Source organism: Trichomonas vaginalis, chromosome V (genome assembly GCF_026262505.1).
Source record: "Trichomonas vaginalis G3 chromosome V, whole genome shotgun sequence".
Classification (NCBI taxonomy): Eukaryota; Parabasalia; order Trichomonadida; family Trichomonadidae; genus Trichomonas; species Trichomonas vaginalis.
In genome coordinates this window covers 10,333,927-10,357,199 of record NC_067207.1, presented here as the reverse complement: position 1 = coordinate 10,357,199, position 23,273 = coordinate 10,333,927, and the positions used below count along the sequence as shown (strand labels likewise).

The window sequence follows — 23,273 nt, the reverse complement described above, 5'->3', positions numbered from 1 at the left end:
AAATGATTCATTTCTCTCTAAATTATAAATTTTCAAAAAAAATAACCTCATTTTTCCAAAAAAATCGAGAATTGAAAAAAACGTTATCATTTTCTAGAAAATTGCATAGGCCTTTTCTAAAATGGAAAAAATTTGGAGAAACTCACCAAGGAGAACTTCATTCTAGGTGTCCAAAGCAATTGCTATCAGTCAAAAAAACATCAAAAATTTTAAATATTGATATCGATTTTCATCAATCACTTAAAATCGATTGTTTGCAGTCGATGTTATCATATATTATTAAATTCTAATATACTTGAACATACTACAAATTGTTTTTGAAACCTATCAACATTTCGCGCAATTTAACAGTACTCCAACTCTCATACACAGTTCCCATTACCACAGTCTCATTTTAAGAAGAAATGATTAATAAAATCTAAGATCTAACGATTTAATTACCCAATTCGAATAATATTTTTAATTATAAATAATTATTTGTGCATGCTTTATATACAGATGTAGAAAGAAAAACGAATAAAGTGTTACTTCAGAAAAATACCTGAAAGTACCCTAATCATTAAACAATTTACTTTTTTAGCATCGAATTTTGCTCGTCTTGAGCCATATTTTTCGTTTAATTTTCATAATACGATAATACATATGGGTTATCAAGTAAAGTATGGATATTATAGAAGATGATAATATATCTCGAAATCAAACGAAAGTCATTCTATGAGTCCATACACACTATTACTATACTTCATATGTCAAGCATAATGGGAACAATTTTGGTTGATACCTTTGTTGTCGACGAAGTTCCCCCCTTTTAATATTGATATTTATTTCAATCATGATTCCGTTTTTAAATCAAGAGCGGGTCGCCTTATTTTTTTTATTTATTTATATAAATTAATAAAGACTCTTATTTTCATACTATACTTGTAATCGTTGAGAAACATATTTCACACACTTTGTATGTCTATTGAATTAATTCAGAAATTCTGTCTCAAAATTTTTGAATCATCAACACAATAAATTGAATGACCGCTAGGTTTCATTCAATTAAGAATGGTACCAAACAATATATTATGCAAGATATTGCGAAAAATTTTTGATAACTTGTAAAAAAAGTGTAAACTTCAGAATACACAATAATATGTTATTTGGATACTATATATAGTTACAAATAATATTGCCACTCAAAAAATCACGATTTCAATTTTTCTCGAAATCTAGCCTTGAAATGTATATTAATTTTACTAAATATAAGCATTATATTATATGCTAATGGACTTTTTGCAAAGCTCGTAGTTAAACATGTATATATATATTCCTCCAAAGTTCTTTCAATTTCATTGAAAGGGAGGAATATTCCTCCAAAATTCTTTCAATTTCATTGAAAGGGAGGAAAAAATTTAATCAAAAAGTAGGCAGTTTTGATGAAATTGCTATTTATCCAACATACAATGCCAATGTACATTATAATTCCAAAAAATTTAACATAAATGTAAAACCCCGTCTTATGAATGTCAAAAATTTTATATCGGAAATCATTTCACAAAAAAATGAGTGTTGAAAGACTCAAAACCCAGCTCAGAGTAAGATATTCAAGAGCATTCAGAATGTTGACAGCATGTGAACTTCCAAACTACGATTGTTTATACATTGACGCTACTCAATACGTAGTTATGTCAAAACTATTTCATGATGACGAATCTGGCGAGGAGCCAACAAAGTTTGCACTAAACTGCATCGATTATTGTGTTCACCATATTAAACCTACACATTTGATATGCATTGCTGTCGATGGAATTGGAACAAATTTTGCCAAACTGAATTCAAAGAGACAGAGACGTTTCAAGAGAGATAATGAATCAGAAACTGAATCTGTTTATTATCCGTATCAAAAAGCAATCTCAGACTTCGTTGAGGAAAAACTTAAAACAGATCCAATTTGGCAAGCATCAAAGTATGTTTTATATGGTTCTCCATTCATGCTTGATGACTCAGAATCAAAGATTTTCCGTTGCATAAACTACATAGTTAATCTGCCCGATTATAATCCAAATTATCGTCATTTGATCATTACTTCTGACTCCGATTTGATACTTTTCAGTCTTAAATCACATGTCAAAGCAATTGACTTACTTACAAACCGTATTCCTCGAGCAAAGACGGATTTCGAACAATTCAGTTTTGATAATTCGGAATTAGTCAGTATTCCTATCATTGCTGAGTACATAATGAAAGATTTCGACAGACCTAAGGAGTATGTCGATGATTTCATGATGCTTTGCGCATTTCTTGGCAACGTTTATTCTCCAACAATTTACAAAATAGATGATCTGGACATTAACAAAATAATTATCATCTATAAGAGGTATCTTGATCGATACGGCGGTTTGGTGACAAAAGGTGATACTTATGACTTTAATAATCTCAAATTATTTTTCAAATTAATTTTGGAAAAATTTGATAAGTCAGATTATGAAAATGCAGAAGAGGAATCAATATTTATTGAGAAACTCGGTATCAATGAATCAGAATTGAAGAAAATGTGCCATGATTTCCTTGATAACATGATTTTTTCAATGAAAACGTTTTCAAACTCACCGTTGTCAAGGACATGGAATTACAGGTACCATTATGCACCTCCTTTGTCTGCAATCATCAGATACATGGACAGTTTCGAGTCAAAAATTGTTCCTGATAAGAATTTCCCAAGTATTTACGCTGTTTTCGCTGTTCCAAGGAAATTGACATGGTTATTACCGAAAGAAGTAGTAAACATCAGGAATATGAGTGAATACGGAAAGCTCCTCCAGAAAGACAAATCAGAAATTGAAATTGATGTAGAAAGGGAAGAATATTTGTGTGAAATTCCTGATATCAACAAAATTAAAGATATTTTGGATGATTTGCTGGATGCAATTGATATCCCTGATGAATACAAGTGGCTCATGGAGTCAGGAAACATCATCGATCTAAAGAACAATCAAAAGATTGATGATGTTGACAGAAAACCATTTTCAAAATATATTGAACCAACAAATTCGTCACTTTTACCTTCATTTGACAATTGCAGGAATATCAGATTCACTTGGAAATCATTGCCAAATGGAAATGTTGCAATATTACTGGCATCAGATAATGTAGTTGGTGATCCAGAGTCATATATTGGAAGAAGAGTTTATTCTGATGTTCCTTATAATACACTTTGTTCTGTCAGTAAAATAATCCGCAAAAAGCCTGAGGGAATGTACGGATATCTTACTGGAAGAGGACTTGTTGTTTGTGAAGTCAGAGTATTGAATTCTCAAAAGAAATTCCTTACTCCAATCGGATTTTGCGAATTACAATAAATGTAAATCATTTCTTTGTTTTATTTTACTTTATATTTTTCGAAATATATCCATTGTAATAATATAATTGGAAAATAGAATTTTATTAAAATTTTGATTAAATTTTAGATATAATTCTTTAAATACATCGCGTACATAATCATATGACTCACATAATACATGGATATCATCCAATTTCCATTTAATAGCAGATTTTATTTTGAATCTCGATCAGATTTTATAAGAAATAATTGATAAACAGACATTTGTGAAATGAAAATCCTTTAAATAGTGATAAAATCTTGATATATGCATAATGCATGCTTCATTTGATAAAAATTGTAAAAAATTTTGAAATAGGAGTGGAAATTTGTCTATAAAAGATGAAAGTGCGTATATAATATCCAATGTAAAGCAATATTTATCCATTTAATAGGAATTAATGACTGGAAAATTTTGAATATCTTTTTATGTTCAATATTTTTACTTTTTGATTAAATTACTGAGCAGTACACGAATATTTTATTGCTATTTACAAATCATCTTATTACGATATGCATCAATTCAATTATATAAAATCAGTACAGATTTATAAAAACAAAAATCATCAGGAATGTGTCAGCTTCTAATATTAACATTCAACCTTGAATAATAAGTTTTTGAGCCTTTTCAAATTTTTGTGGGAACATTTTATGGTGCTAATATATTCATATAAAAATAAATGATTATACAAAAAAATTTTAAACTGAATAACGTTTTCAATTCGATTTTACCTCACATCTAAATAATTTTAATTAAGCATATGTAATAGCATAATATTGCAATTTCAATATCTTGCTGTACTTAATTCTCCATTCAAAATTAAACAATCAAAAAGTAAAATTCTGGCCAAATTTTTATGTTGCTGTATTTATTATACAAGGAAGAATTTATTCAATATCCTTAAAATTCAAATGTCCTTTTCAAAATCTACGCAAATTGAATTCATTCAAAAAGTTACCCTATACAAAACCGACAAATCTTTAAATATTTTGCTATATATAAGGGTTTCGTTTTGCTAAAATTGTCACTTTTATAGCATATTTGTTTTTGGATGTTTTGCGAACCAAAAAAAAACTATGATATACAATGTGTGTGTAAAGAAAATACTTTATTTACTAGTTAAAAAATCATTTGGTATTGATCAAGTTATTTTTTCTGGATAAGATATTATATGGATAATTGGATAGAAAATACAATTATATAATCTTGTACCTGGTTTAATTAAGCTAATTGTCATCAGAAACTTGTAATTTTTATGAATTTCAGATTTTCTTTTCATTACTGCTTTTCTTAATAGGTCAAGTTCTTATTTACGTTATAAAGTATGATATTTACAAATATCAAGTTATCGTGTTTTTTGAGAAATTATGAGAAACAAACAAAAATCAAAAAGATAGGAATAGCAATGAATAGTGATGTGGGTATAGAAAATGTAAGAGATATGAATGCAAAGCAATCAGTATTTAGGACATTGACCATAGATTTCGAAAAAAAAATGCTGCATATTGAGCGAAAACTATGATTATATTATAAGGCTGTCATTTAAAGCATAATGAAACTATTCCCTTTTCATTTTAATCGAATAAGATAGTAAAGATTTTTGAATTAGCTAGAAACTGATGAGATGTTTTCACAAATCAGATTTTTAATCTCTATAATGCATAATTCACTCAATATCTCAATTTTGATATTGCGAGATATTTTTGCTATCGGTTTCGCAATTTTGACACAATAGCAAGAGGGTTCTATAAGCATTATTATCAACGTAGAATCTGAATATCATATCAGAAAATGTCGCAAATCTGACATTTACCCGACCAAATAGCAAAAATAATTGAATACTTTTCGCAAAAACTTTAAAAATCGATAAAAATATGAAATATAGATATTAAAGAGACTTTTTATATAATATTCATAAAGATTTTCCAAAAATATGATACCGCAAAATTAAAAAAGTGACGTCTTGAGTGGAGTCAAAGGTCGAAATTGCTAGCTAAATGTTTTTTTAGCGAAATTGCGTATTGTACGTTTTTTTCGCAAAACGAAACCCTTACTATATAGTAAAAATATCAGAAGACTTTGATTGATCGTTTTTCTTCAATTTTTCCAAATTTAGAACCTTTCAAAAACTTTCATTATCTAAAATTTAGTAATGAATAGACTAACCTGGATCAAGAGAATTCGCTATTCTTCACTCCAAACCAAGCTTAATTCCATCATTAACTCTCTCATTCAAGAATTAAATCAAGAAAAACTTGTAAATTTCATCAAAATTATCGAAATGTATTCAGAACTCTTTAATTTCATGAAACAAAACAACGAAGAGTTTGTCCAGATGATTATTAAGAAATTATACTCCGATGATACAATAGAAAATATAATTTTCTTAATGAAATTTTTAGATCAAACACAAATTAACAAAGTTTCAACATTTTTACAGAGTTCATCAAGAGAACTTAAATCTAAGCAGCTTCCTGTTTACTTAATGAGACACACAAATGCTTTTGATACTTTGATATCTTATTTAGCCGACCAAAAACTTGCCTCGACCGCAAATATTTTAATTAGAGAGTGCATAAAACTTGAAAAGTTCTCACATTTCCTATTCTGCAACCACTTTTACTCAAAACTTTTCCAATTATCAACTAACGAAAATTTCGAAATTTCCGTTTGTGCTATTAAGACATTCCAGGAATTGTTCAACACTTATCCAAAGATCTCATCTAGCTATGTTTCAAGAAATTATGCAGTTTTTTCAGTTCAATTAATTACAATTCTTTCCACAGGCAGTTACATCGTTCGCGCAACAATGCTTCCGTTCTTAGTTCAGTACATGTTGAACCCTGAATGCTCAGAATTCCTCGATCTCATTGTTGCCGACAAAATCTTCTTAATGTTGACTCTTAAGCTTATGTCTCACAAATCCCATAAGATTTATACACCAGCATACAGCATCTTTAAGATTATCATCTTCAAACAGAGCTCTCCAGATCAGTTTAAGAGTCTTCTCCAGCCAAACAGAACTCTTCTTCTCAAGTGCTTGAAGAAAGTTGATATTCCTGATGATGAACAACTCCAAGTTGAACATCTCAGACTCATTTCTAGAATTTAATCAAATTATATTTTTTTTGTTTTTGTTTATTTAAATACTTGTTTGTAATTTTATTGTTAACTTCTATTAATTTTTTCTATTCATGCTTCTGATTTCCGATATTCATTAAAGACATTTTAGATTGTTATACTATCCAATATTAAGTGCTGTGTTTCAAACTTAAATGTTTAGCCAACATCATTCAATTATCATAGTAACTAACAATTATTCCTAAATTTAAATCAAACATCCATATTTGGTAAGATATATTTCATTATTAACTTTGTAACGAAAGAGTTTATGACAACATTCAAAACATCTTGAAAATTAGAGTTTATTTTTGATTTAATCATATATTTGTAATCCAATATAAAATCAATTTTGAATTCTTAAAATTTTTGGAAATCTACGGTATGGACTATCTTTATATAATTAGAACTAATTAATAAGTTTATCATTATGAATTTAGTTATTTAGCTTAATTAATTTTATTTTATTGAGATTGAATGGAAATGAGTATCTTACCTTTAACAGGTATTATATTTTCAATTTAATTTGATATAAATCATATTCAAGGTATTTTAAGTTGTGGTCAATAATGAGATGATAAGGCGAAAGTTAAAAAATCTTATTAAAGCCATAAACGAGCATGATTTCACATTCATTATATACACAGTATTATATGTATGGTTCTATTTCTTCAGTTACGTTCCAATTTATGTTTCTTTATTCATCGCAATAGTATTTTCAATACCAATATACTTCAAACTTGACTTAACGATACAGAAAACATTTCTAATGTACTTTTCAATTGCACTAAACTTATCATCATGCTTACTTCTTCAAATTAAAACTTATGATAAACTTATACTCGATCTTCTGCTAATTGACACAGCATCAACGCTATTAAGATCATCAGTTTATTCAATATTTCTTATTTGTGCAGATTCTTTCTTTTTATTCAAATGCAATCCAGATCAATCTACTTTAATTTTAATAATAATTACATTTATTTCAGCTCTAACTTTTAATTTAGCTACAGATAAGTACTACACAAAGATATTTTCAATATATCCATTAATTTTTATCTCATTTCTAGCGAATTGCTTTGAATATAGAATCGAATCCAGCTACTTCCTGATAGGAGCCATATTTTCGCTTCCAAGAAGAGGGTTTCCATGTAAACCTCAAAAATTAACTTTTGAAAACTGGAAATCAATCATATATATCATAATACAATTCGTTCTTAACTTTTACACACTCTATTACAGCATGACTCATCACGCTTTGACGCTTATGGCTGATGCTTTGTCATCATTAGCGAATAACATTGCATTTGTAGGTGCAATAGTATCAGACGTTGCCACAAGAATGAACAATACAAAGACATTTTCATTTGGATTCGTTTCCTGCAAGCCAGTTACTGATCTTTCTGCAGCAATTTTGCAATCAATAGTTTTATTCCGAATTTTCATCGATACGATCAATGCATTCATCGAAGAAGATGAAATAACAGGCAATGACAATGATCCCATGCTATTAGTTCTTTCCATTCTCGGTCTTGTTGTCACTGCTTTGGGTGTTTTTTTCGTTGGAGGAAATGATGATGATAAAAACAACGAAAAAGAACAAAAATCCAAATGCTCATTCGACAGCGAGACACTTATGGTCCTATGCGATCTCTTCGGCTCAATAGCAGTCGTGACTTCCTCTTTCTTGATCTCAGTTTTCAATATGAAATTTATCGATCCTTATGTGTCACTTTTTAATGCGGTTATGGTCTCAATTGTTACGTACCCTTCGATCAAAGATGCAGCTACGATTCTTTGTTTGAAATCACCTTTTTCACCTGATTACGCGAAATTTTCTCAGGAAACAAATTTAGAAATATCTGGGATGCATTATCCAATTTCTGACAAAGATAACGTTATGGAAGTTAAGGTAATTGGCAAATCAACACCTAGGATTATCAAGGCTATCAAGAAATTCGCTAAACTGCATAAAGTTCGATATCTGACTATTGAACGTATTCAATAGTTACTCTCTCCTATATTATTTGTTTTATATGATCAATATACTTAATGTTTGCTTTAAATATGTTTGATTATTATTTATTTTTTTCAAATCTTTATTTTTGATAATTTATCCTAAATAGGCAGTTTGATACTGCTGGTGTGTATGCCTTTACTCACAAGAACTATGAAGATAGAACTGATTAAATCCAATCAATATTGATTTTGCATTTTATGACTTTAACGGTAGTGCCAATATGAACAAAAATCAAGAAATATTAACATAAATGATTGCATGTAAAAGGCAACAGGACAATGGGCCTATTGATTAATAAGCCGACATTTATTGATTCAAACAAAATTTAATTATACTTATCCTTCATGTGCACCCTTTATTCATATATTGTATCGAAATTTCGTGATGATTGATTTTGTTTACATTACGATAAAAAATCACAGAAAAATTTCGTGAATTCTTATTTTGTAAATATTTTTGATAAATAATATATTAATAAAACAACAAAAATTTATGACATTCAATTTCTTTTTACTGCTCCTTCAAAATTGTTTCAAAAATTTAATTTCGTTTCAGATATTCTACTTAGAAGGCAAATTCCTGATTCCTTCTGACAAATTGAATGACATATATTTGAATAAATTTGAATGGTGTCATTCAAAATTAAATTCTGAAGAGCTTTAGCGATTAATAAATCTCTTGTAAATAAATTAAAATGAAATCTACTTTTTGAAAAAAAAATTTCAAACAGATGAATTCGGAGGTGATAACACCTCCAAAGCCCGAAACAATATTGGCTACAATGAAGAAAGACTCAGGTTATAAATCTATAATCTGGTTTCTCCTCTTTTCTGTGATTGCGGGCCTCGTCTGCTTTGTTACGAAAAATACTCTTTATACAAGTGAGTCATACTCGTCAATAAATTCAAAATATACAACGCAAATTGAAATACGCAAAGTTTACAAGAATTTCCAGTCCCTTTCGAACTTACTACACCTTGAAATTTTACCAAATTTTGTGTCATCAGCTGTAAAACGAACCGTGAAGTTATATATCAAAGGCCAATTCTTTTTCATGGGTGATAATAGAGATATAATATCATCGCCAAATGTTTCTTTCGATTTAAATTATCAAGTTGAAGAAAAACAACGACACGTTATCATAAAACAGTTTCATAACATCAATTTCACATCATGTGTCGCATTTATTGATGTATCTACTGACTACGCAGACTTAGAATCCGTACAACTCCAAATGGTTTCAATGAATTCAAATCTTTTGAGAACCTGCTTAATTCTTATCATAATGTTTTGTGTTTTAGCCACAATAATGCTACTATTTGCCATTTCAAAGAGAGCAAGACCAGAATCAGCAGATCAACTTTATTCTGTCGTACTAATGGGCTTCTTATTCCTTATCGATGGCCCATGGCTTGTATTTTGCTACTACAATATCCCCATTTTTTCGACAATTTTTGACATTATGATTCAGATTTTCCATATTATCTTCATTTTATACATGTTTATCTTCTTCAATAGCAAGTCGAGAAACGTACTGTTCAATATTTTCAGTAATAAGATCCTTTACGGCTTTGCTATCGCTTTAGAATTATTATTAATTATTTTACAGTTTGTAAGTACAGATGGAGTATCGCTTTGTGTTGTCCCGATGATGGATAAGAATATTCCACTGATTTCTTCAACTGTTGCCATTTTTGTGATTTATCACGTTTCTATACTCATTTTAATGACATATGGGTTCATTAAGATGCAATTTGAATGCATATGGGGATTGATTCTCCTAATCATTATGTTCTTTACCCTAGAAATTATTAATATTTCCGTGTTTTTTGTCAGATCGTTTATAGACTTGAAATACGCAGGATTGGGCTGCGCCTTTGATATATTCTATATTATTGAAGCTAATTTAGTTTCAATGTTTTTAGTTTTCATTAATACTCCGATTATTAAGAAATTACCTCCACAGGTTTACGCTTACTATAGAAATCGATTATCTTATTCAGAGCCATGATCATATCAATGCTATTATTTTGTTTTTGTTGTTTTTTTATAAATATTTTATATTAGTTTTTGTTTTTAAGTTAAATTTATAACAAATATTTACATTATAAACAAGGATGAAAATGAATACTTAATAAATAGGTTTCCTATATGCATGTTTGTAGTTCATGGATAAATAATCTGGTAAATCAGATGGTTCTGGCGTTTTTTCTGTTGGTAATGGTGTTTTTTCAGGTGTTATTACAGGGGTTCCTGCTGGCGTTATGACAGGTGTTCCTGCTGGTGTTATAGCTGGTGTTACACCAAATGTAACTGCGGGTGTTACAAAAAATGTTCCTGCTGGTGTTTGTGCATTAGTCTTCACAGGAGTTCCAACAGATGTTACTACAGGTGTTATTATAGGTGTTTGCAGTGGAGTTGCTTTGTTTCTGTTTTCTGCATATGCTTGAAATTCTTGAATAAAATAAGTCGCAAAATTGATATATTTCTCTTCTCGCGAATCAACATTAAAAGTATTTACAAATCCATTTTTTACATGCTTATTACTTTGTAGAACGAAGCAATTTGAAACAATAAATTTTCCTTTAGGTTGAGATTGATAATACATATTGTCATCAATTCTATGGAGCAAATTGCAATAAGAGATCTTAAATTCATTATCGAAAATTCGAATTGCTGCATTTATTAAATGATTTTGAATAAAATTATTAGCAAGATTGCAATATTCCATTATTGCATTCGAATAAATTTCTAGTATAGAACTATATCCAAAATTGCTTGCAAAATTAGAGAATGATATACGAATATCGGATGAATCTTTAATATATAAAGCAACTCCTGTATTTCCTTGATTATTTGTTTGATTAACGGCGTGTGGGCAATTTTAACGACATTTTTTAACGCGATACGAGCGTAAGTCCATAGAATGTGTTTTGAGGGAAACTATAAAAATCCAAAATAGAGGTAAGTGCGCCATTATTACCTGCGAAGTTACATGGAATAAATCGAAGAGTAAGTACAAGATGATCTTGCATCTTTCCAAGTAAATGAAATTTATTAAAATTAAGATGATAATATTCATTTATAGTATGTGTATGATGTGTTTTCAAAATTTCTTCAAATAAAATGCAATGATAATTTTTGAATAATTTTTTTCTTGTGTATATTTCATTTTTTATTAGTGAAAATATCATTACATCAATAAGGAAAGCACAATCCAAATTCATATTAGTTAAATTAATCTACGACCAAAAGCCCGCCAAATTTGAATTAAACACGTTTTTTGATAAAAGTGTCATTTATGATTGTTGCATTTAGGGATAGTAGCCAATTTCGGTACCAATCTTGAAAATGCCTCGCCATGCCCGCAACATGGAAGAGAAGTATTGGTCTGATATTGAACTATCAATCAATGCAAACTGAATCACCTTGTCATGTTGCTCCACAGATACAGCAGTCTGAGTCCCTCGCTTGGTCATGTTGCTCCACAGATACAGCAGTCTGAGTCCCTCGCTTGGTCATGTTGCTCCACAGATACAGCAGTCTGAGTCCCTCGCTTGGTCATGTTGCTCCACAGATACAGCAGTCTGAGTCCCTCGCTTGGTCATGTTGCTCCACAGATACAGCAGTCTGAGTCCCTCGCTTGGTCATATCACACCAGATAAATAAAAGTTCAGCTTCACAATACTTACCTGCTCTATTATGTGATTTTTTCCAACTATCATATGTTAGTTGTTGTATTGAAGTTGAGTATGAAAGAATAATGTTGCAAGATTTCTCACCAAATAAAAAATCATTAAAGAACATTTTATTCTTTGAAAATGTATTTATGTTGAAAATAATGGAAGATGTTATTCTTGTTAGTTAGTTTACGAAGTTCTTTTGGAAGAAATTTGTTGAATATCTTTATTTTGAATGGGAATGAACTTAGGAAATTCACCACGAGCTCTTGAATAGGCAGAATTGTAATGGATGATTAGCTATGATGGGATTATACGATGTTGGTTTGTTCTAGAATGATTAAAAAGTTTTCAGGTAATGTGCTGATGCATTACAAAAGATGGAAATTATTTAAATAATAACATAGTTTAATAATATTCAATTTAACTGATTAAATATTTGAAAAATTATCTAATTAGGATTTTTTTAGTTTGAAAAGTTAATTTTAGGCATAGTGTATAAAATAAAAAGCATCTACCGTGTCAGAAAATCGAAAAGTTTTCCAAAAAAATCATAAATTTCAAATTTTGAAATAAAAATTGGTACTTTTTAATATGTAAAATAAGAAAATGTATTTTTTTGAAAAATTTAGATAGAGTAGTTCTCTTTGTATCTAAGAGGAGTGAATTTTTTTTTCTTTAACAAGATCTGGAAACGAACAATTGAAATTTATTTTATCAATATCAGGAGGAAAAGTTAAGATTCAATATGGGATTGGTTGGGTGTAAGGTAGAGGAACTATTGTGTGATAGTTGATGCTTAGAGTTGAAATTGAAGGAAAATAAAACGATAAAAATAAAATGAATACTACCATGGACCCGTCAGTAATAGGTAGTGAAGAAAATAAATCATCCTTACCTCATAGAACAACTCATCCTTACAGCAGTCATTGACTCATCCTTACCTCAGTCATTGACTCATCCTTACCTCAGTCATTGACTCATCCTTACCTCAGTCAACTCATCTTACCTCAGTCATGACTCACTTACCTCAGACAACAACTCATCCTTACCTCAGACAAAACTCATCCTTACCTCAGTCATAGACTCATCCTTACCTCAGACAAAAACTCATCCTTACCTCAGTCATTGACTCATCCTTACCTCAGTCATAGACTCATCCTTACCTCAGTCAGACTCATCTTACCTCAGTCATAGACTCATCCTTACCTCAGTCATTGACTCATCCTTACCTCAGTCATTGACTCATCCTTACCTCAGTCATTGACTCATCATTACCTCAGTCATAGACTCATCATTACCTCAGACAACAACTCATCCTTACCTCAGACAAAAACTCATCCTTACCTCAGTCATAGACTCATCCTTACCTCAGTCATTGACTCATCATTACCTCAGTCATAGACTCATCCTTACCTCAGTCATTGACTCATCCTTACCTCAGACAAAAACTCATCCTTACCTCAGTCATTGACTCATCCTTACCTCAGTCATAGACTCATCCTTACCTCAGTCATAGACTCATCCTTACCTCAGTCATAGACTCATCATTACCTCAGTCATTGACTCATCCTTACCTCAGTCATTGACTCATCCTTACCTCAGTCATTGACTCATCATTACCTCAGTCATAGACTCATCATTACCTCAGACAACAACTCATCCTTACCTCAGTCATTGACTCATCCTTACCTCAGTCATAGACTCATCCTTACCTCAGACAAAAACTCATCATTACCTCAGTCATAGACTCATCCTTACCTCAGACAAAAACTCATCATTACCTCAGTCATTGACTCATCCTTACCTCAGTCATAGACTCATCATTACCTCAGTCATAGACTCATCCTTACCTCAGTCATTGACTCATCCTTACCTCAGTCATTGACTCATCCTTACCTCAGTCATTGACTCATCATTACCTCAGTCATAGACTCATCATTACCTCAGACAACAACTCATCCTTACCTCAGACAAAAACTCATCCTTACCTCAGTCATAGACTCATCCTTACCTCAGTCATTGACTCATCCTTACCTTAGTCATAGACTCATCAAAGAGAGAGACTGAGTGTTGGATGTCAAAGAGAGACTGAGTGTTGGATGTCAAAGAGAGACTGAGTGTTGGATGTCAAGAGAGACTGATTGGATGACTGAGTGTTGGATGTCAAAGAGAGACTGAGTGTTGGATGTCAAAGAGAGACTGAGTGTTGGATGTCAAAGAGAGACTGAGTGTTGGATGTCAAAGAGAGACTGAGTGTTGGATGTCAAAGAGAGACTGAGTGTTGGATGTCAAAGAGAGACTGAGTGTTGGATGTCAAAGAGAGACTGAGTGTTGGATGTCAAAGAGAGACTGAGTGTTGGATGTCAAAGAGAGACTGAGTGTTGGATATCCGTCTCTTATTATATAATTATTTCACATATTAATTAATTTATACCCACGAATAAAATCTTAGATAACTCAATGAATACTTATCCAAATCGCGAAAATATTCATTATTGACAAAGTTATATCTATAATAGTATTGAACTAAAATATGGTTTTGAAAATTTAATATAATAAAATTATTTTGAATTTAAATGTAAAGTTGTGGTAAGGAGTTAAATTAAGAAAGAATAATTGAGTAATTGAGTGATATTTGATAAGTTAGGGAGAAAATTTCACATACATTGAAGTAAATATATGTTATTGCAAGAGTTAGGATGAGTCTATGACTGAGGTAAGGATGAGTCAATGACTGAGGTAAGGATGAGTCTATGACTGAGGTAAGGATGAGTTTTTGTCTGAGGTAAGGATGAGTTGTTGTCTGAGGTAATGATGAGTCTATGACTGAGGTAATGATGAGTCTATGACTGAGGTAAGGATGAGTTGTTGTCTGAGGTAAGGATGAGTCAATGACTGAGGTAAGGATGAGTCTATGACTGAGGTAATGATGAGTCTATGACTGAGGTAAGGATGAGTTTTTGTCTGAGGTAAGGATGAGTTGTTGTCTGAGGTAATGATGAGTCAATGACTGAGGTAATGATGAGTCAATGACTGAGGTAATGATGAGTCTATGACTGAGGTAAGGATGAGTCAATGACTGAGGTAAGGATGAGTTGTTGTCTGAGGTAATGATGAGTCAATGACTGAGGTAAGGATGAGTCTATGACTGAGGTAATGATGAGTCAATGACTGAGGTAATGATGAGTTTTTGTCTGAGGTAAGGATGAGTCTATGACTGAGGTAAGGATGAGTTTTTGTCTGAGGTAAGGATGAGTTGTTGTCTGAGGTAATGATGAGTCTATGACTGAGGTAATGATGAGTCAATGACTGAGGTAAGGATGAGTCAATGACTGAGGTAAGGATGAGTCAATGACTGAGGTAATGATGAGTCTATGACTGAGGTAAGGATGAGTTGTTGTCTGAGGTAATGATGAGTCTATGACTGAGGTAAGGATGAGTCTATGACTGAGGTAAGGATGAGTTGTTGTCTGAGGTAAGGATGAGTCAAAGACTCAGGTAAGGATGAGTCAATGACTGAGGTAAGGATGAGTCAATGACTTAGGTAAGGATCATTCCATTCCACATATATCACAACACCTACACCTTACACAACCCACAAATCATCTTCAAATTTCTTTTCAGAACTTCTTTTAAATGAGCATTTTTCAATCAACAAACATCCCTTCTTTTGCCCGCACAAAAGGTTTCAGATGTTATATTGTTCCAGAAACTCATGAAACAAAGTTCTAAATGAAAATCCACGGAATGAGCTTGTTCAATAGCATTATCAATAAAAAGAAATCTATGGTATCGCCCGCACAATACCAAAAGATTCCATTTTGTAATGAATGATTACTATGATCCAAGGATGGTTCCGTAGACTTGAAAATTTTAAATTGGAGGTTTAATTCAAATTTGGCGGGCTTTTGGTCGTAGATTAATTTAACTAATATGAATTTGGATTGTGCTTTCCTTATTGATGTAATGATATTTTCACTAATAAAAAATGAAATATACACAAGAAAAAAATTATTCAAAAATTATCATTGCATTTTATTTGAAGAAATTTTGAAAACACATCATACACATACTATAAATGAATATTATCATCTTAATTTTAATAAATTTCATTTACTTGGAAAGATGCAAGATCATCTTGTACTTACTCTTCGATTTATTCCATGTAACTTCGCAGGTAATAATGGCGCACTTACCTCTATTTTGGATTTTTATAGTTTCCCTCAAAACACATTCTATGGACTTACGCTCGTATCGCGTTAAAAAATGTCGTTAAAATTGAACCGCGCCTTTGATTAACATTTTTTACATGTACAGATAGAGATTCTTTAATAAAAATGCCTCCATTTGGAGAACGGATGTGACTTGTATTTCCATCTGCAAAAGTAGTAACTTGATCTATTTTAATATTTGATTTATCTTTTTTCCCAGCTATATAAGCAAAAAGGCCGTATTCCTTATCTTTAGCCCAGTTTGAAGTAGAGAAAGATCTTGAAATGACAAGATCTCCATTTGAAAAGCGTATTCCACCTCCACCTCCAGTTCCATGGCATTCTTTGAATGTTGATGATAGTATTAAGCATTTGCAGTCTACGCCATTAACAGAAATTGCACTAGGAGCTATCTTTTTGAATAAATAATTATAAATGAATACATCTGAGTTTAATTTTGGTGTTGTTGCTTTGGGCTTTTCATTCATGAAAGGATCGGGCATATTTGTTTCTGGAAAATAATTTTTCCATAAATCTTCCAATCCAGAAGAACTATGTAGTTGCCAAGGTGTAAATGATGCATTGAAACTTGCACATCCTTGGAATAACTTGATTTGAAGATATCTAAAGAGAAAAACCATCAAATAAAATTTTGAGAGCAATTAGACATTGCGAGTAAGAGTATTGATATTTTTTTAATTTTTAAATTTAGTATAATAGTATAGGAAATTTATAAATTGATGTTTATTCTAACAAAAAATTTGAAAATGAAAAGTGAAAGCATTTCTCCATACGATGATTCTTTATTGCATTTAATTACTTACCATGATGAAATAATCATATGACTTTTGAATGGAGAATTTGAAAAAATTCATTCAAATTTTCTTATGTATATTAATTATTCCGTATTTTATTTATAAATTCATATGATTAAATATCACATATAATTGAAATAGATGAGTTAATAAATCGAAAATTTTTAATTAATTATTTTTTATTTCAAGAATAAAATGAGGAAAATAATGTAAGGAGATGTATTGTTATGGGGTGGAAATTGAAATTCTGTCTTGTGGACTGTCTTGTTCCATCTTGATGACACCTTTCGTGAAGAGAGAAAGAGCTGCATAGAAACATGAAGCTTTTTCTTCAACTGACATCTCTTCTGTCAGTTCATCAAAGAAATTATTTTCTTTCTTTGATTTTTTGATTAACTTCAGCAACATTTCTGCTGTTTCTTCTTTCACTCCACTATCTTCTTCGTTTTGAATTATGTCAGCTTGTTCATTGTTCATTTCCTGTGGAATGTCATCATCGTTGTCTGGAATTCCTTCAAAATCAGAAATCTGGTTTTGAATTTCGTTGTTTTCAGGAATTTCGTCAACAATATTCACATTCTCCTTGATATAAATGAACATCTCTGATAATGGTTCAGCAATTACTGGCAAACCGTTGAAATTTGGAGAAATTTGGTTTCTTGGTCTTCTTGTTTGGTTATTTACTCCATAACTATCCCAGAACTCCGCAATGCTTATTCTTGGAACTGCATCGAAAGATGATTCTCCTTTCATCTTTGATAAATTCTGATTTTCTTCATGATCAGAAATTTCTTGAGGCAAAACTGAATCAACATCATCTGAATCAGATATATTGATTCCAAGGTCAATGTTTTCCTCGAGTTCAAGTCCATAATTTGCAGATTCATTTGAATGACTTTCATGAACAGAAAGACCGAGTAATGTTGGGTTCTGGGAGGCAGTAACATTGATTTCATGGGGTGTGGAGTCTTCTGGAGCTTCTTCTTCGATGTTTTGAAGAATAATATTATTTGTTGTGGCTTGTTCCCATAAAAGTAAGGTTTCGTCATCAATAACGTTTTTATTGGTCTTGTCCCTCTGGGATTTGCTGTTGTTTGTAGTCTCTTCCTTATCTTCTTGATGAGAATCGTATTTTAACGAAATTCTAGAGAGAATATCCTTGCAATCCCCGTAAACGAAGCCAGTTTTCTTGTTATAAATGATTACAGTGCCTTTCATGATCATCGTACTAAGTCTAAGTGGAATTTTTCCTTCATTGTTGATAATTTCATTGGCAATCATAGTAATATCAGCTCCCATGATCTTATCCTTGTTCTTTGTATCTTCGGACATACCAATTCTCCAAGCATCGCCTATACTGTCCTTGCGAGAGATTAAATCTTGCGTTGTAAACATTTTAATTAATTAACTTGATGTAAAATTTCTGAAGTTTACATTCGTTTGATGTGATTTTAAAACTAAGTATTTTGGAGATTTTGATTTGACATATTGAATGATCATCATATTTTATGAACATTTTTAATGATAAAACATAATGAAATTGAATCTATAATCCATATTGATATAAAATTTGAATAAAAAGATGATTAAGCTTTAGATTAAGAGTAAACAGTTGATTTTCTGTTTTAATATCAATATGTATAGCTTAATTGTTTCTGAAAAATATTTTGTTTTGTAAACAATTGAATTTAATAAATTATTCAAATATTCTTCTTATGTCCTACATTAATATTATTTATTTTTTATTCCAAAAAAATGTTGCTGGAAAATTCATGGCAATTTAAATAAAAAAGATGAATCCAAATGAATTACGCAAATTTGTGAAAGATAAAGCTGCAATATTAAAAGATGATGATGCCGAGAATCTTGTAAACACTATATTAGGTTATGGAAGCGATTACTATGATTTATTTCAATATTTTGATCCAGATTTCTTAATGAATTATCAAAATGCTCATTACGATGATATAAGAATATATGATATTCAACTCAGATTAGCAGATGAATATGTAAATACGTATCAGAGTTATCGGGATCAAATATCAGACACAATCTTCAAGTTAAAGCAAAGTGTTTCACAAGAGGATCAGAAAACAGCATACGAACACAAAGCCAGACAAACTCAACCAGATCTTTATTCAACAGTGCCACAAGTTTACATACATCCACTTCATCTTTACAATTTCTTTGATCAAAAATCATTTACGGTAACTGATGGTATTATTAAACCAAGAAATGACATGATTAAATTTTCAATTACAAAGGAAAATTCTTTAGCTATTTCAAATTTTTATTTTTTAATACCTGAATCAAGAAGAGTTGATTTGTCTATTCAATATTTGTTCGATGATGTCACTCAAGATAAGAAATTCTGGATCTTTTTGAATTTATTCGATGAGGAGTTCAAACAAATATTAGATTCCAGAGAAATTGGCAAACCGCTGACAGATATAAGCTACTCTGATCACTACATCAGAGGGTTTCACGAAATTTATCTAAATAAGGCTCAAAACAAAAATCAATTTATAGAATTTTATAAAAATTACCAAGAAGTGCAAGAAAAACAATTACTTGAATTATGCGTTAATACTCGTACAAATTCATACCAATATACGGATAAATTCGAAATATATGATAATAAAATTTTAATTAACGATTATTCAGGTAAATATCCTTCCAATCCAACATCAGTTTCTCTACGTAAAAAAGTTCCATATTTCAATGAAGTAACATTTAGATCCTCGAAGAATGAAGGTTTATATTCAGGGCAAATTAAAGAATCAAATGCTAAGTACTTCAAGGTTTGTCTTAACATAGAAAGTAACATTAATATTAAAAGCCTTCATTTCAATGAAATAAAATAATTGAATTTATAATTTCTTTTTGTTAATAGTTATAATAAAGAATTACTATATCTTTTTATTTTGAAAAAAATAAACCGAACATCTTAATTCATGCATAAATTCAAGATTAAGATCATTGAAAGCTAGAATTGTTAATTCTTTCAATCGCTTATAGAGAATTACGAATTAAAAACATTGTGGTTGCAAGTAACTACAGTGTTGTTAACTATTTTCTTGGGAATTCCCATTTATCTGAACATTTGATTGGCAAATTGTTCCATCAATGTCAAAAAAGACAATTACATACTTATAGTAAAGTCATATGATGTATTTATTGATTCAGGCTATACTCCCTCAATGGAAATTTAACAAATATGATATAAAATGTTCTGAAAAACTTGAATTTGATTCACATACTTATATTTAAAGGTATTTGAGTATTATGCAAGCTTTTTCGCGATCGGAAAAAATTTCAACCATTTCGGATTATTTTTAAAGAATATAATTAGAAAATAATATCATTCGATTCCGATGGAAAATTTTTAATTTTTGGATTAGGAGATCCGAATTTTTTGACAATTTTTTTATTTCAAATAAAATCATGTCATCACCTAGAAACTATGCTTCAATATTAGGAAAACTATTTCAAAATCCAAAGATAAGGCGTGCTGATTTGGTTTCCCTTCTTTATAAATCAAATCAGTTCAATGATATCATTATTTTTCTTGTAGATTCACAAAAACTGCCAAATAATACTGCAAATAATGAACTTTATTTCAATATTCTTATTGATATGCTTGCGGAAAAAGAAGATTTTGCAAAACCGTTCGGATTACAAGAAATTAACAAAATTTTACGATTGATTGCCGATAATCCATTCCAGAATTCCGATATTAAGTTTAATGAGAAGCTTACCAAGATTCTTCGTCAAATTTTTGCAAAATATAATGCAAATGAAGCGGATAAAACATTTCAATTGCTTACAGAACCAATAGGAACGTTCTCCAATTTCTGTCTTGCGATTTATTCTTCGGTAAATCCAAGCATTTCGGAGAAAGCTTTTCCAAAAATTTTAAATTCTATTGATATTCAATATGTTTCATCGATCAATGCTGCAACAACATTCTTCAGTGAGCATAAACTCAAAGATCTAACAGGTACCGCTAAAGAATCTTACGATACTTACGGAGGAGATGATAAAATTTCAGATTTAATAAAACCGATGCTCATAAGCGATGTTCCTATACAGAGACTAGCTTTCAAATTGATCAGATCCCTATTCAATTTCCTTGAACACGCTAACTCCGTCAAAATTTTCACTTCAATTTCATCATCTATCACAGATATTCTTCATAAGACTACAGATTCGATGCGAATCGAAATAGCATCAATATTTGCAGACCTTCCTGCCGATCCAGCTCTCGAAGACTATCCTTTGGAAGCACAATTAAGAATGTTCCTGAAAGACCTCTCCCAGCACATTTATTCCGGTGAAAACTTGTACTGCAGCCAAGTTCTCAAGTTCGTGACCGACAGGAAATCAGTTCCTGCCCTTAAAGACATAATTTCGGATTTATATCAGTCGGCGGACACATTGTTAGGGGCCATGATCATATCCACTGAGTTCGGACTGTTGGATAGTGACCAGACCTTCAAGGATAACTGTTTTCCAAAGGAAGTTAAGACTTCTCAGATCGCATTTGCAATTGTTGGCAATATTTCATATATTATTGCTCACAAAAAGCTCAAAACCGAAATTTTTGAGCCACTCGCGAAGTCAATTTTCTCAATTTTATCAAATCATACGTTATTAAGCGATGAAAACTTAAGGCCATCGATATTCTGTGCTGTATCACAGTTCGTACACCTATTCAAGCAATATCCAGGCATGGTTGCTGAGAATATGTTGGTTGGAATTCCAAATATCACTGATATCGAGGTTTTGACGTGCATATCGGGTGAATTTGAGAAGATACTGACTGATTCAAAGAACGTACAAGTACCTTCTCCTGACAAAACCTTGTTTGTCAACTATTTTATTCATTTAGTCAAAATTTTCATAAGAAGGCCAACAGGACTTAGCGAATTCAGTGCATTATTGAGGGTCTACAAGCCGAATATCACTGAAATTCCGAAGAATTGGGTACATTTATACGATATTTTCGTTGTTGACCCGTATTTAGCAGAAATTCGCTCATCATTGTTATCCAAGTCCAAACAAACTGTCGAATTAGTCATTGCTGCCGCTTATTTGTCCAATCTTTCAAAGAATGATATTTCGGATCTCGTAAACCTCGTAATATCAACGCAATACTTGAACGAGAAGAAGGAGAAGTCGATTGATAAGCAATTGTTCATTGATTTCTTCAAAGCTTTAAGCGAAAGAAACTTTGCAGCAGCAATTGAAGAATTAAACATCCTCGCGATGCAAAAGAAGAAGAAGAAATTCTTATTCATCGGCAAGGAAGCGAAACAGATCGAATATTCCGTAAGATCAGCGACAATTTTGACTTTATCTGTCATATTAAAGCCAAAACCAACATTATCAGCCCAACAGCAGGATACTATCTACAATATCCTCAACAAGCAGCTCCCTGTCGAGAAGAAGATGCCTTTGTTCGCTGAGGAAATCGAAAAATTAATCGACGTTTTTCCACTTTTGAATAATTCAATATGTCCCATTGAATTAATTGACAGAGCTGTCTCAATTCCTTTATTCTCTCCATCTTTAGTATATAAAGTTGCCTCAAAATCTCGATTGAAAGACATTGAATTTAGTTTTGAGAAGACTGTTTTTCATTTTGAGAATTATTAATTAGCATATAATTATAATCATATTGTATGAAGTTATCAATTCTCTTAAATTTTGAAAGCTTAAGAAATTTAAAAGCACAAACAAATATATATTATAAATAATGGTATTGATCAATTTGAAAAATTTGAAATTTTGAATACGAATTTTAATGTAAACTTTAATAGTTGTAACAGAATAGGAAACATCACAGATGGCAACTTAGATTAATGAAAAGTTGGAATTTTTTCAATAAAATTTTATTTATGAAAAAAGATGCATGAAATACAATAATAGTAATATAGATACGTTATACAACATGTTACATAAGTGATCACTATAAGCATAATAGCTTTAAACAAAATAATCATATCAAAATTTGTATCTGTAAGCAGCAAGAGTGTTATATCCTAATATTAAGTGTA

The 23,273-nt window shown here is 31.0% G+C and overlaps 9 protein-coding genes across 9 annotated transcripts; 6 read left to right on the top strand and 3 right to left on the bottom strand.

Annotated features, from left to right (window-relative positions):
- Window positions 1-1,547: 1,547 nt before the first annotated feature.
- Window positions 1,548-3,367, top strand: TVAGG3_0311740 (5'-3' exonuclease protein; the record flags this gene model as incomplete). The annotated part of the gene is made up of 1 exon (XM_001321850.2): window positions 1,548-3,344. The coding sequence occupies one exon, from the start codon at window positions 1,548-1,550 to the stop codon at window positions 3,342-3,344; it is 1,797 nt and encodes a 598-aa protein (XP_001321885.1).
- Window positions 3,368-5,489: 2,122 nt separating this feature from the next.
- On the top strand, window positions 5,490-6,588 carry TVAGG3_0311730 (positive regulation of peptidyl-threonine phosphorylation; the record flags this gene model as incomplete). Its single annotated transcript, XM_001321849.1, has 1 exon — window positions 5,518-6,477. One exon carries the CDS (start codon window positions 5,518-5,520, stop codon window positions 6,475-6,477), a length of 960 nt encoding a protein of 319 aa, XP_001321884.1.
- A 463-nt stretch (window positions 6,589-7,051) lies between these two features.
- On the top strand, window positions 7,052-8,566 carry TVAGG3_0311720 (regulation of sequestering of zinc ion; the record flags this gene model as incomplete). Its single annotated transcript, XM_001321848.1, has 1 exon — window positions 7,255-8,493. One exon carries the CDS (start codon window positions 7,255-7,257, stop codon window positions 8,491-8,493), a length of 1,239 nt encoding a protein of 412 aa, XP_001321883.1.
- Window positions 8,567-9,245: 679 nt separating this feature from the next.
- On the top strand, window positions 9,246-10,532 carry TVAGG3_0311710 (uncharacterized protein; the record flags this gene model as incomplete). Its single annotated transcript, XM_001321847.1, has 1 exon — window positions 9,560-10,516. One exon carries the CDS (start codon window positions 9,560-9,562, stop codon window positions 10,514-10,516), a length of 957 nt encoding a protein of 318 aa, XP_001321882.1.
- A 104-nt stretch (window positions 10,533-10,636) lies between these two features.
- TVAGG3_0311700 (uncharacterized protein) lies at window positions 10,637-11,236 on the bottom strand (the record flags this gene model as incomplete). The annotated part of the gene is made up of 1 exon (XM_001321846.1): window positions 10,637-11,236. One exon carries the CDS (start codon window positions 11,234-11,236, stop codon window positions 10,637-10,639), a length of 600 nt encoding a protein of 199 aa, XP_001321881.1.
- A 5,195-nt stretch (window positions 11,237-16,431) lies between these two features.
- TVAGG3_0311690 (uncharacterized protein) lies at window positions 16,432-17,040 on the bottom strand (the record flags this gene model as incomplete). Its single annotated transcript, XM_001321845.1, has 1 exon — window positions 16,432-17,040. The coding sequence occupies one exon, from the start codon at window positions 17,038-17,040 to the stop codon at window positions 16,432-16,434; it is 609 nt and encodes a 202-aa protein (XP_001321880.1).
- A 399-nt stretch (window positions 17,041-17,439) lies between these two features.
- On the bottom strand, window positions 17,440-18,609 carry TVAGG3_0311680 (Rad21A-like protein; the record flags this gene model as incomplete). The annotated part of the gene is made up of 1 exon (XM_001321844.1): window positions 17,440-18,609. The coding sequence occupies one exon, from the start codon at window positions 18,607-18,609 to the stop codon at window positions 17,440-17,442; it is 1,170 nt and encodes a 389-aa protein (XP_001321879.1).
- A 345-nt stretch (window positions 18,610-18,954) lies between these two features.
- Window positions 18,955-20,380, top strand: TVAGG3_0311670 (uncharacterized protein; the record flags this gene model as incomplete). The annotated part of the gene is made up of 1 exon (XM_001321843.2): window positions 19,008-20,078. One exon carries the CDS (start codon window positions 19,008-19,010, stop codon window positions 20,076-20,078), a length of 1,071 nt encoding a protein of 356 aa, XP_001321878.1.
- Window positions 20,381-20,555: 175 nt separating this feature from the next.
- Window positions 20,556-23,055, top strand: TVAGG3_0311660 (uncharacterized protein; the record flags this gene model as incomplete). Its single annotated transcript, XM_001321842.2, has 1 exon — window positions 20,659-22,671. A coding segment is annotated over one exon (2,013 nt), but the record flags the coding sequence as incomplete, so codon positions are not given.
- Window positions 23,056-23,273: the final 218 nt, after the last annotated feature.